At 30.7% G+C, this 11,779-nt stretch overlaps 1 protein-coding gene across 1 annotated transcript; it reads left to right on the forward strand.

Moving 5' to 3' along the window:
• The first annotated feature begins 8,903 nt into the window (after nucleotides 1–8,903).
• On the forward strand, nucleotides 8,904–10,233 carry LOC118031231 (acid phosphatase 1). Its single transcript, XM_035035581.2, has 3 exons — nucleotides 8,904–9,311; nucleotides 9,614–9,823; nucleotides 9,900–10,233. Exons 1-3 carry the CDS (start codon nucleotides 8,932–8,934, stop codon nucleotides 10,075–10,077), a joined length of 768 nt encoding a protein of 255 aa, XP_034891472.1. The 5' UTR covers nucleotides 8,904–8,931; the 3' UTR covers nucleotides 10,078–10,233.
• The last annotated feature ends 1,546 nt before the right edge of the window (nucleotides 10,234–11,779 follow it).

Below are 11,779 nucleotides of genomic sequence, written 5' to 3' on the forward strand. Positions count from 1 at the left end.
AAAAGAAAAAGAAAAAGAAGAAGAAGAAGAAGAAGATAATAATCCTAACCCAAGAAAGTTAACCTTAAACATTATAACAAAATATTGTTTTCTTCCAATAAAAGCCCAATCATCTATGTTTTCATACATTGAGCACATAAAAAGAAAGGTTTATTAATATTTTGTTTAAATGGAATTGAACAGATATATATAAATTTAATGAGAATTTGTTTATCTGAATAGATTAATGGAAGTTGAATGATGAATGCCTTGCTTTATAGAATTTGCAAATTGTTTTTCTATTTTAATGCTTTGATTACTAGGGACTAATAATAAGCTGGTTGAGGGGTGTGACTAGTACTTAAAAGTGCATATTTATCTAGGTTTTATATCATCATTTTGCACTTAAAGTATCAATAACTCCTTAACGAAAGCATGTTTTGTTAATAACAAGTCTGATACTATAAGATACCTTTAATTTATGGTAAATCTTCATCTTAAATGTAGGCCTATCACATAAATCAAAGGATTGATTGATGAGTTTAACTACTGAAATTTAAAAGACAAAGAGAAGGCCAAACTTAGAAAAGAGATGATGGTTCAGTCCAAACTGGAACACTGTTCGGTCATTGGGTAATATCTGGAGTTATAGATCTTGGATTTAGGTCTGCTCTATATGGATGGAAAGCTAAGACAAAGGCCTAAAACTTTCATGGAGTCCAAGATTTAAAAAGGCCGTTTTCAAGTCCAAATTGTAGAAACAACGGAGAAGTCTGAATCAATCCTACAACCCAAACATTGTTCAGTGTTCAATCCATATCTCGAGTTCTAAAAGTCCAAATGACCTCAATTTAATTTCCTGGAAAGCCAAGATAATTTTCTAGAACTTTCATAAGTTAAGTCTGTTCAAATTCTGACCTTATCAATGATGTTTTGTTGAGACAAGAAGATAAGGATTGTTATCAAGTTAAGATATGGCCACCCACTCAACAATTAGTCATCAAATCAATAGTTCCAAATTTTGGCCTATAAAATGAGGCATTTGCCATGCATTAAGGCATTTTGGTTTTCAGATCATGATCATGCTCTTTATTTCTTTCTTTATATTTTTGTAATGTTTAAGTTTTATTTCATGTTATATTTTCTTTAATCTATTGTTTATGCTTTTCATTTCCTTTATACTTATGTTCTTATGTTGTTTATTTATGTTTATCTTCTTTCTTATGTTTATCTAAGTTTATTATGTCAAGGTGAAAAAGTTTCACTAATGGTGTTGGAATAGGTCTAATATAAACTTAACATGGGCTTGAATATTTATATCCAATAAAGTTTATTATTAACATGTCTTATCTTTTTATTTTACTAATTCTTAATACCTTGCTTGTTAAATGGTTAATCTAGATTTGTGTTGTATACACTTGGTACAACAAATGCTTGACACTTTCATAGCCAACCGTATGGATTCCTAACAATATTTAAAAGTTTGGTGTTACTTAAATAAGATAATTAATATGATCATGTTAAAAATTTATAATGATTAAGGATAAATCATCCGAGTGAAACCTTATTTGTGTGTGGTTTCCAGTTGATTAATAAAAATAATTTATACTATACTTATTTCTAATACTATTAGTGGATCCTCTAACCTTGACATTAGTTTTTATCATTGTTGAATCCTTACATTAATCTTACATCTCAAAGTCCTCTTTAACTTATTATTATTATTATTATATATAATTTATATAGTTAACCTCTTTGTGGTTCGATCCCAGTCTTGACGGGTTATTTATTACTTCGACACTCCTGCACTTGGGAGAAGACATCAATCTTTTCCTTCTCTTTTTTTTATACACTAGGAAGCCCTAGTCTTTATTTTACAAAATAGTCCTCTCTTAAGTAGACTGTTTACATTTAAGTACTTCAATAACTATTTTCCAAAAAACAAAGAAATAGCCTTGCAAAAAATCTTCAAGCTTTGACTTAAAGCTAAAATAAAAACTTGGATATCGGTTTAGATGCATCGAAACATAATTTGGACTCGGTTTTCCATGAAACTTGTTTGCTGGCACAATTCAGTTGTCATATTTGAAAAATCATATCTCCCTCATATGGCATCATTGTTGGCTAAAATTTAGAGCGTTGTTAGGCCTTTGAGTTGAGAATCCGAAGCAATTGAGTTTTCATCAATTTGACTTCTGTAGCTCCAAATATTTAAGTTGGAATGACCGAAAGTCAACAATGACAAATTGCGAGATTTGACTTTGAAGACTACGATTTCCAAGCTCTTCCTTATTTTATTTTCTTGCCTTAAATTTCCAGAATGGTATGGATGTTAGATTTTTAATGCCACTGGAATAATTTAATTTCAATCTCTAGAGCTCACGCTCTACACAAAACATCGACTGAAGGTCAAATTTGCCAATTACTTTCAATTTACTCCTTTTTGCATCTTTCATCCAAAAGTACCTTCAAAACATAAAACAAAGAATATAAAGGCATTTTATATATAAAACATAGGCAAAAAACTAGTTAAATGTGGGTGAAACTATTGAATAATATGGTTGAATCACTAACCCCGCCAAATTTGGAGTCCTAGAAACCTAGATATGAATAAAAATCTGAGGAGAAGTCGAGTTGTCATCCTTGTTGACAGATTCAGCCAAGATGACAAAACAATGAAATCTATTGTATTAAGGGTGGAATTCATTCTTTCTTCCTTTGTAAGGTGTATAACATTGCCTCCTCTCCTTCAAAATGAAATAAACCATGATTGAAATTGAATTTATGATGTTCCTTATGACTACTAATGAGCTAAAATCCCGAAGGATAATAGTGGGGAATGTAGGTGTAAAAGAATTATGGTAAAAGATAAATGGATATTGTCACCATTGCTATTATTATGTTGTGAAATATGAATAAATATGAAATAATTGTCACCATTGCTATTATTATGTTGTGAAATATGAATAAATATGAAATAATGATGAATATTTGTGGATTTAAGAGGAACTGTGAGAGGAGTGCAACAACATCAGGGAAATGCGAGTCAAGTGTCTACAACAGGTAGGTATTCTACACTTATATCTTCCTTAGTTAATAATGATTCTAGTTATTTATTGAGATTATAAATCTTGTGTCTATGGATGAGATCAAAAAGAGAGAAGATGAAATGACATGAATGAAAACTGAAAGACCAGATTTGATTTAAGAGTCTCTTCGAACAAAATAGATGGAAATAATGAGTTTTCATGGATAATCATCCTTTGGATTTGATTTCCCGATCCCAAATACAGAAGGCTAATGATGTTAGCCAGGTTGGCTAACATCGGCATGACCAACACGGAGAAGGAGAAATATTAAACTTAATTAACTATTGGGGCTAAGAATAGTTAATGATATCGGCAGTTGATATTGGTATCGGCAAACTCATGGAACTTGATTAGCTTTTCTGAGGTTAAAGCTAATGATGTCAAGAATTCTTGACATCAACACACCCGAGGATATTCTAAGATAATATAGAACATTGATTAACTATTTCAATTCATAAATAGTTAATGACATCAATGGGTTACGTTGGTGTCAGCATTCCCACAAACTTGATTAGCCGATCCTGGAATGGGAGACTAAGGATACCAATGTGAATTATTAGTGTCGGCAACAATCTTCCTGGATTGGGAAGACTAAAGATACTAATGTGAGTTATTAGTGTCGGCAACGATTAGGAAGATGTGGCATGGTGATGTGCTCCTGATGAAATTTTAGATGTTTATAAAATAAAAAAAAATAATGAGTGATTCCCATAAGGATAAATAGAGACATATTCATGGAAGACAAAATAATGATTTAATGAGCTATTGTTGTGCAAAGATTAGTATATAATTAAATATATACACATATATTATTTAAATTTCCCTTTTCTATTCTATTATATTCTTAGTTTATTTATTCTGAAAATTATGAATTCCTGGTCCTTCCCATTCATGTAAGGAGTAATATTTAGGTCCTCTACTTTTCTTTTGCATGAATTAGGAATGTAAGGATTACATGTGTATTTTGTTATTAAGTAACCATATAACTTGGAACATAATAGTGTCATCCTTGTTTTTTGTTTTTTTGGAATACTGGATTGTATTATTTTATATTTGGAATTCAAATGTTTGTATGCTTATCTTATTTGTTAAATTATGTATGTTAAATGTGAAAGAAATTGAGTAGATAAAATGTTATATTTATGTTATTGAATATATTATTGAGTTAGACTCATTGTGATTGTGACATGATTAAGATGCGAGTATAAGACGTGTACAGGATGATGATCAATAACTTGGGATCTTCTGGTATAGGGAAGATTCTGCTGAAATTTCATTAGAAATTTTGGAGAATCCTATATAAGTTAAAAAAAAAATGTCCCATTTTTCTCTTATGAGGAAGATAAATTGATTTAGCTAACAAGAATGTTACAAGTTGCCTTGGTTGGTAGTGGAGAAAGTGTTGTTATACAACAACCTCTTTCTATTGTAAATTCCCTTCAACAACATTACTTCCAAATTCTTATGTATATTCTAACATGGTTTCATATCATAGTTTCATTAAAAATTGATCGCGCTTGCTTTGGTCTTGAACTTGTTAAATAACGAAGAGAGATTCAATAGGCATTTTGGCATAAATAATATCAATATATTCTGCCTGAAAATTCTAAAAGCCAAAGTATTAATCCTAAATGGAAAGGATGCCTTGAGAATAATTAGAAATATCATTTTTTAATTGAAAACATCTAGCATTGTTTTCTTGATAGTAAACCTTTTTTAAGTACCCCTAAATAACTTGTGATGTTTATATGGCCTTAGATTAAGTACAATAAGTGGTTTAATAGAACCTAAAATCTAGAACATTACCCAAGCATCTAAGGCATTCCATTGAAGCAATTTTGTAGAATCATTGGGACATGGATCACTATCATCCACATAACCCCACAATTATTTCCCCATGACAAATACTTGAAACTGAAGTTCCTATGTTGAATAATTTTTTTCCAATGAATTGAACACCAAGCAATTCAAAATTGTTTGATGTATGTTCTAAACAAACACAACAAAACCAGAAAATACAACTAAGAATCAAAGAAAATTCAAGACCTAAGATTCTTATGTATCTAAGACTGATTACACCGTCAAGAAAACCAAAGAAAAAACTAAAACAAGATATGCAGATTCAAAAGTGAAGCTTTGACACCATGCCAAATTGGCTAAATTACTCTTACCTATGAGAGTCCTTTTTCATTAAATAGAAATAATTTTGATTTACAATCCTTAAAATCAACTTATATTAAATATAATATTGATCTAATTATAGAAAGTTATTTACATTATAATTACATAAAATATTGGCAACTATTTTGTTGACATAAATAACTAATAATTATATTGAAACTATTGATTTTAATGAGATGGTCCACACTAACAATAAGCATCTATGTAACAACATTTAACACCTTAATACACTAACATGGTTTCTCATATGCTACTATTGCAAGAAAAAACACCCCATCCTTCCTTAATTTTTTATTAATAATAATGGTTGAAACCATGTTTTTCCCTCCCTACTACTGCTTGCCACTGAATTTTTTCAACAAGGAACAAAACAAGAACATATCTCATTAGCAATCATAACACCATCGAGGAATGACATTAGAGCAACCTTTGCTTTCTTCAAGTAATTCATGTCAAAGATGATGTTGAAGTAATCCAAATACAACTTTCATGCGGAGCCCAAGATTTAAAAATGTTGTTTTCAAGTCCAAATTGTAGGAACAATAAAGAAGTCTGAATCTATCCTGCAGCCCAGACACTATTTAGTGTTCAACCCATATCTCGAGTTCTAAAAGTCCAAATGACCTCATCTATTTTTTGTTGGAAAGCTAAGATAATTTTCTAGAACTTTCATGAGGATTCTGTTCAAATTATGATGTTAGCAAATGATGTCTTGTTCAGACAATAAGATAAGGATTATCACCAAGTCAAGATGTGGCCACCCACTCATCAATTAGTCAACAAATCAATAGTTCCAAATTTTGGCCTATAAAAGGAGGCATTTACCATGTATGGAGGCATCTTGGTTTCCAGATCAAGATCATGCTCTTGCTTTCTCTCTTTGTATTGCTTATGTTTTGCTCTCATTAATATCAAGTTTATGCATTTCATTTCCTTTCCTTTACTTAGTTAACTTCTTTCTCATTTATGTTCTTATCTTGTTCATTTATGTTTCTTTCTTTTATTACATTTAGCTAAGTTAATTATGTCAAGGTGAAAATGGTACACTAATGGTGTAAGAATAAGTATAATATAAATTTAACATGGACCTTAATGTTGGATACTAACATGTTTTATATTTGTTATCATGTTTACTTTTAATACTTTGCTTGTTAAATAGTTAATCTAGATTTATGTTGTATAATACTTGGTACAACAAATATTTGACACTTTCATAGCCCATATTGTATGGTATAACCGACACTTGAGCTATGAAAGGAACTTGATTTGTTGTTAACATAAGTTATAATCATGAATGCCTAACAACATTTACAAGTATTAGCATTATTTGAATAAGATAACTAATATAATCATGTTAACAATTTATAATCTGATTGAAATCTCCTTTATGTGTGATTTCCAATTGAGTAATAAGAGTTTATATTATACTTGTTTGAAGTATCATTAGTGGATCCTCTAACCTTGAGATTTGTTTTTATTATTATTTAATCCTTACATCAATCTTACATCTCAAAGCTCTCTTTATTATTACTATTACTATTATTACTATTATTGTTATTATTAGTATTAGTATTAGTATTAGTATTACTATTACTATTACTATTACTATTACTATTATTATTATTATTATTATTATTGCTATTACTAATTATTATTATTGTTATTGTTGTTGTTGTTATATATAATTTATATAGTTAACCTCTATGTGGTTCGACCCTAGTCATGCCGAGTTATTTATTACTTCGATACTCCTACACTTGAAAGAAGACATCAAGCTTTTGGTCGTGTCACTTAGATCCTTAAAGACATATTAGTCCTTTCTTGGCAATCATTGAAATTAACTTTCAATGTCTCTAATTCAGTATTGATTTGCATCGAACCTGCTCCTAATTCTCCTTATGCTTTCTTAGCTTAGTTTCTAGCTACCTTTTTTTTTTTTCTTTTAGACTCTTCTCTAAAGACATGACCTTTTTGTCTTTTTCCATCAACTATTGCTCCACAAACTTCCTTAGTTTCTCTTCAGTGAAGAGTTGTTCCTCGAGGGAGATCCTAAGAACTTTACTATTGTCCATTTCTACTTGAAGCTTTTCCAATTGTTCTCTCAACTCTTCCTTGTTGTTAATCTTCTTTCTCATATTTAGTTTAGTGGCTTGTGAAGTTTCGGCTTCAAATCGTAGATTCATCGGGATAGTCAACAATGATAGAATTCTCCACATTAAGTATTTTTCACTAGTAATTGGATCTCTCAAACCATCTGATTTCTTCTTGATCAATACCAAAAGCTTCCAATCTTGTTTGATGCTTTCCACGACTCCCAAAGCATACTGATCTTTGAATAACTCAGAGAATTATGATAGTTTGGCCTTCTATAGCATATGTTGTATATCCCCAAGTTGGCTTGCAACCAAAGCGAACGTGTAATGGACATATCCAATTATCCCAATAAAAAGCACTCATTGTCTTTCTCCACAACTCATCAGACAATTTGTTGCTCTCATACACTAAGTTATCCACTTAACTTCTCATTGTAAGATCTATGCAGTTTTGCTTTTCATTTTTCCTCAATCAAATCATTCTATTTTTCGTCTTTAACTATCAACAAATGGTTTTTTACTAAATCACCAAATGGGGCAACCTAGTCGGGTCAATCTAGTCGAGTCAACACGATTAGGTAAATCCATCAATCTTTAAGCACTGTTTGGTTTGCTGTTATTTTTTAAGGTTTATTTGATTTAAGAGTGTGTTTGGCAAATACCTTTTGAGTAGTTTTTCATTTCAAGGATTTTTTCTTTGGCCAAATGTGGTCTTACAAAAATACTAAAAAATATTTTTTTTGCATGTTGCATAAGGCAAGTCTCTCAAATTTTTTTTTAAATCATATATTGTTAAAAATAAAATACATGGTATGTTTTATTTTCTTAAGCATGTATTTTGAATTTAACAATTAATTTATTGAATCTATGAGAATTTAGTCAACATTCTAATAATTATAAAAATTTTAATTCATGAGAATTAATTGTTAACGTTCTAGTATAAATGATGGACCTATAAGTGAGGCTGGTATTTAAATATTAAGAGTTGACCAAAAAATTCTCAGAGCTATTCTAAATATTCATCAATTTTAATTGGAAGTATTTTTTACCATAATACACGAATTATGGAAAAACTCATCCATCTTCTAGGATAAGCGAACCCTATCGGGGCACTTATATGGATCTCTTCCATAAGAATTTGTTTGGGCACATGAACCCTTAATAAAATTCTACACGCCTAGTTTATTAACACAAATAAATATTAATTCTAAGTCATGCACAAACTTTAGAAGAACTCATTAAAAACCTTTAAATCACATTCAAAATCACACTATACAACTTATTTCATATTACATTTTCTATCTATAACCAGTTATTAAACGTAAAATCTCAAATAAAACCACTAAACCCGAACTGTTTTGCGATTTTATACCAAACATATAGAAAGATTTTGTATTTTTGTCATCTGTCATGTGTCCCTGTATTAATTAGTCCACTTATCCATATATTAATTAACCCACCAATCCACTTATCCATATACAACAGGTCACACATACCCCACAGCCCACGTGACCCTTTAAAATCCCTCATTATCAGCTTGCTTCTCACAGTCCAAATTCAATCACCCCCCGGTCTTCTCCGTGCAGGAAATGGCAAGAAATTTGGTGTTCATGCTAGCTTTGACAAGCCTCTACATCGGCTTAGCAGCTGCAGATTGGAATATTTTGAACAAAAAAGTGACAAACGGGGCTGCCTCTTTCTTGAAGAGTTATTGTGAGAGTTGGAGGATCAATGTTGAGCTAAACAACATCAAGGGGTTTGAGGTAGTGCCACAAGAATGTGTAGATTTCACCAAACATTACATGAAATCGTCTCAGTATACAGCAGACTCCGAGAGAGCAATCGAGGAAGCCAGGCTTTACCTAAGCAGCTGCTGTAGTTTGGAAGGTGATGGTAAAGATGCTTGGATTTTTGATGTTGATGACACTCTTTTGTCCACCATACCCTACTTCAAGAAACATGGTTTTGGGTAAGTTGTTTAAGTTTACACTGGATCATATATTCCTTTGTTTGTTAATATGGTAGCACATTTTCACTTGTCGTAGTCATCATTTTCAAATTTTGGTAGGGCTCGTCAGAATATATAGATCTGATGTGATCTTGGTTCTTCCTCCCATTTCTGGGTTCAGATCACACACATCATCCTTTTCCAAATGGGGCTGATGTTTAATTTCTAAAACAAAACCGAAATGTACAATCGCATTATTGCTATGATCAATCAGTAATTAATTAATCACTGAAATTTGGGTTGTGAAATGGGAATAAAACCAGGGGAGAGAAGCTCAATGCAACCTTATTGGAAGCATGGATGAAACAAGGCAAGGCACCAGCTCTGGACCATACACTCAAGCTCTTCCATGAGATCAAAGACAAAGGGGTCAAAATCTTTCTTATTTCTTCCAGAAGTGAAACCCTTAGATCAGCCACTGTCGATAATCTTATCAATGTTGGATATCATGGATGGTGTAGTCTCATATTAAGGTACATGCTCTCTCTCTCTCTCTTCTCTCTCTCACACCATTTTCTTCTTCTTGGTTTCACTTTATAATAATTACAGGGGCCTTGAGGATGATCTCATGAAAGTGCAACAATACAAATCCGAGGCAAGGCAAAGATTGATAAAAGAAGGGTATCGCATCTGGGGAATCACAGGAGATCAGTGGAGTAGTGTGGAGGGTCTCCCTGCTGCAAAAAGAACGTTCAAGTTGCCAAATTCCATGTACTACCTTTCCTAGAGCTTCCACTACCAAGACATCATTATTATTCAATATGTATCCTAATTAATAACACTTTTAATATTTGTTGAATCAAGCATTGTCATTGTTGTTTTCGTTAATTTGTTAATTTCTACTGCAATGACAAATTATATAATTATTAAAATTTCATGTTTACACTTGATCTATTTTTAAGATCATTTAAAATAAAAAAATAATAATTTGATCCAAATATATTTTCATTGTTAAATAAATAAAAAATACATTTATTAATAAAAATAATTTTGTTGAAAAACCAATGATTTGAATAAAAAAATATATTGTCAATTCAAATTAGTTAATTTAACCATAGGAGAATTGCATGTAAATTCTAAAATTATAGAATCAAATTAAAACCTTAGAGCACAACAAAAATGCTTGAACAAAATTACATAAATAAAATTTAAACTAATTGTTAAGAACATTTGCTTGTTGAGTCACTTAGAATTTGATTTAGATGAAGATATGTTGTTGTTAATGATCATTTAGATTTTATTGTTCATCTCTTAGTGTAAAAGAAATAATTATAACTAGTTTTCTAAAATTTTAATAACACCACCTTGATTAGTTGTGCTATAAAACATGGTCTACGAACCCCAGAAAATATAACTTTAAATCTCTCTACAATATAACAGAATCCATGCTTTGGAGTATAAGAAAAAACAGAGGATGGTATTATGAAAAAGAAAGGAAATTATTGTGGAAAACTAAGGTGAAGAAGAGTTGAATAATATGTGTAAAACAATCTTTCCTCAACCTCTATTCTTTAATTACCCGTCATAAAATAATATTAACTTGACAATTTTTTGGCTTTGAAATCCAACCCTTGTTTGTTTTAATAAGAAAAATGTTTAGGTTAAAGAAAAAAACTTTTTAGACTGTTGATTCATGTGCTGAACAATAAATAATCTTTAAGGGCCTAAAACTTATACATGGGTTAGACAAAAAGAATTTTAAAGGCCTACAAATTATTTTATAGCAAACCCAAATAAAAAACTCGGACCCGAGACCTGAAGTTCAGGACCTCTGCTTGAGCTCATGCCTAATGTGTGTGGCTTAAGCCTAAAACCTACTTAGCATAGGCCTTCTTCTCCATATAAACTTTGGTGCCATACAAGCTCAATATTAACACTTCAACTTTCTTTCATATAAGTTAGAAGAGAATCATGTAATCTCTTAAAGTGAGATTGAAGGTTTTTGGATTTACAAAATATGTTAACTAAGGGTTCTTTGAGATCAATTGTTTATTTACCTATAATTTATTTTTATCAAATTAATATTTCATGTTAAAGTATTTTTGAATTTTCAGGAAAGTCTTAATCCTAAAAATGAGTGGTCTCAATGATTAGTACTTAAAAGTACATTTTTATCAAGGTTTTATATCATCATTTTGCACTTGAAATATCAATAACTTCTTAACTAAAGCATGTTTTATAATAACATACCTAATAATATAAGATACCTTTAATTTATGGTAAATGTTCATCTTAAATGCAGGCCTATCACAAAAATAAAAGGATTGATTGATGAGTTTAAGTATTGAAATTGAAAGGACAAAGAGAGGGCCAAACTAGAAAAGAGATATTGGTGCAGTCTAAACTGGAATACTGTTTGGTAATTGGGTCATATTTCAAGTTCTAGAAGTCCAAATAACCTCAATTGTTTTTCCTGGAAAGATAAGATA

This window comes from Populus alba, chromosome 14 (assembly GCF_005239225.2).
Source record: "Populus alba chromosome 14, ASM523922v2, whole genome shotgun sequence".
Lineage (NCBI taxonomy): Eukaryota > Viridiplantae > Streptophyta > Magnoliopsida > Malpighiales > Salicaceae > Populus > Populus alba.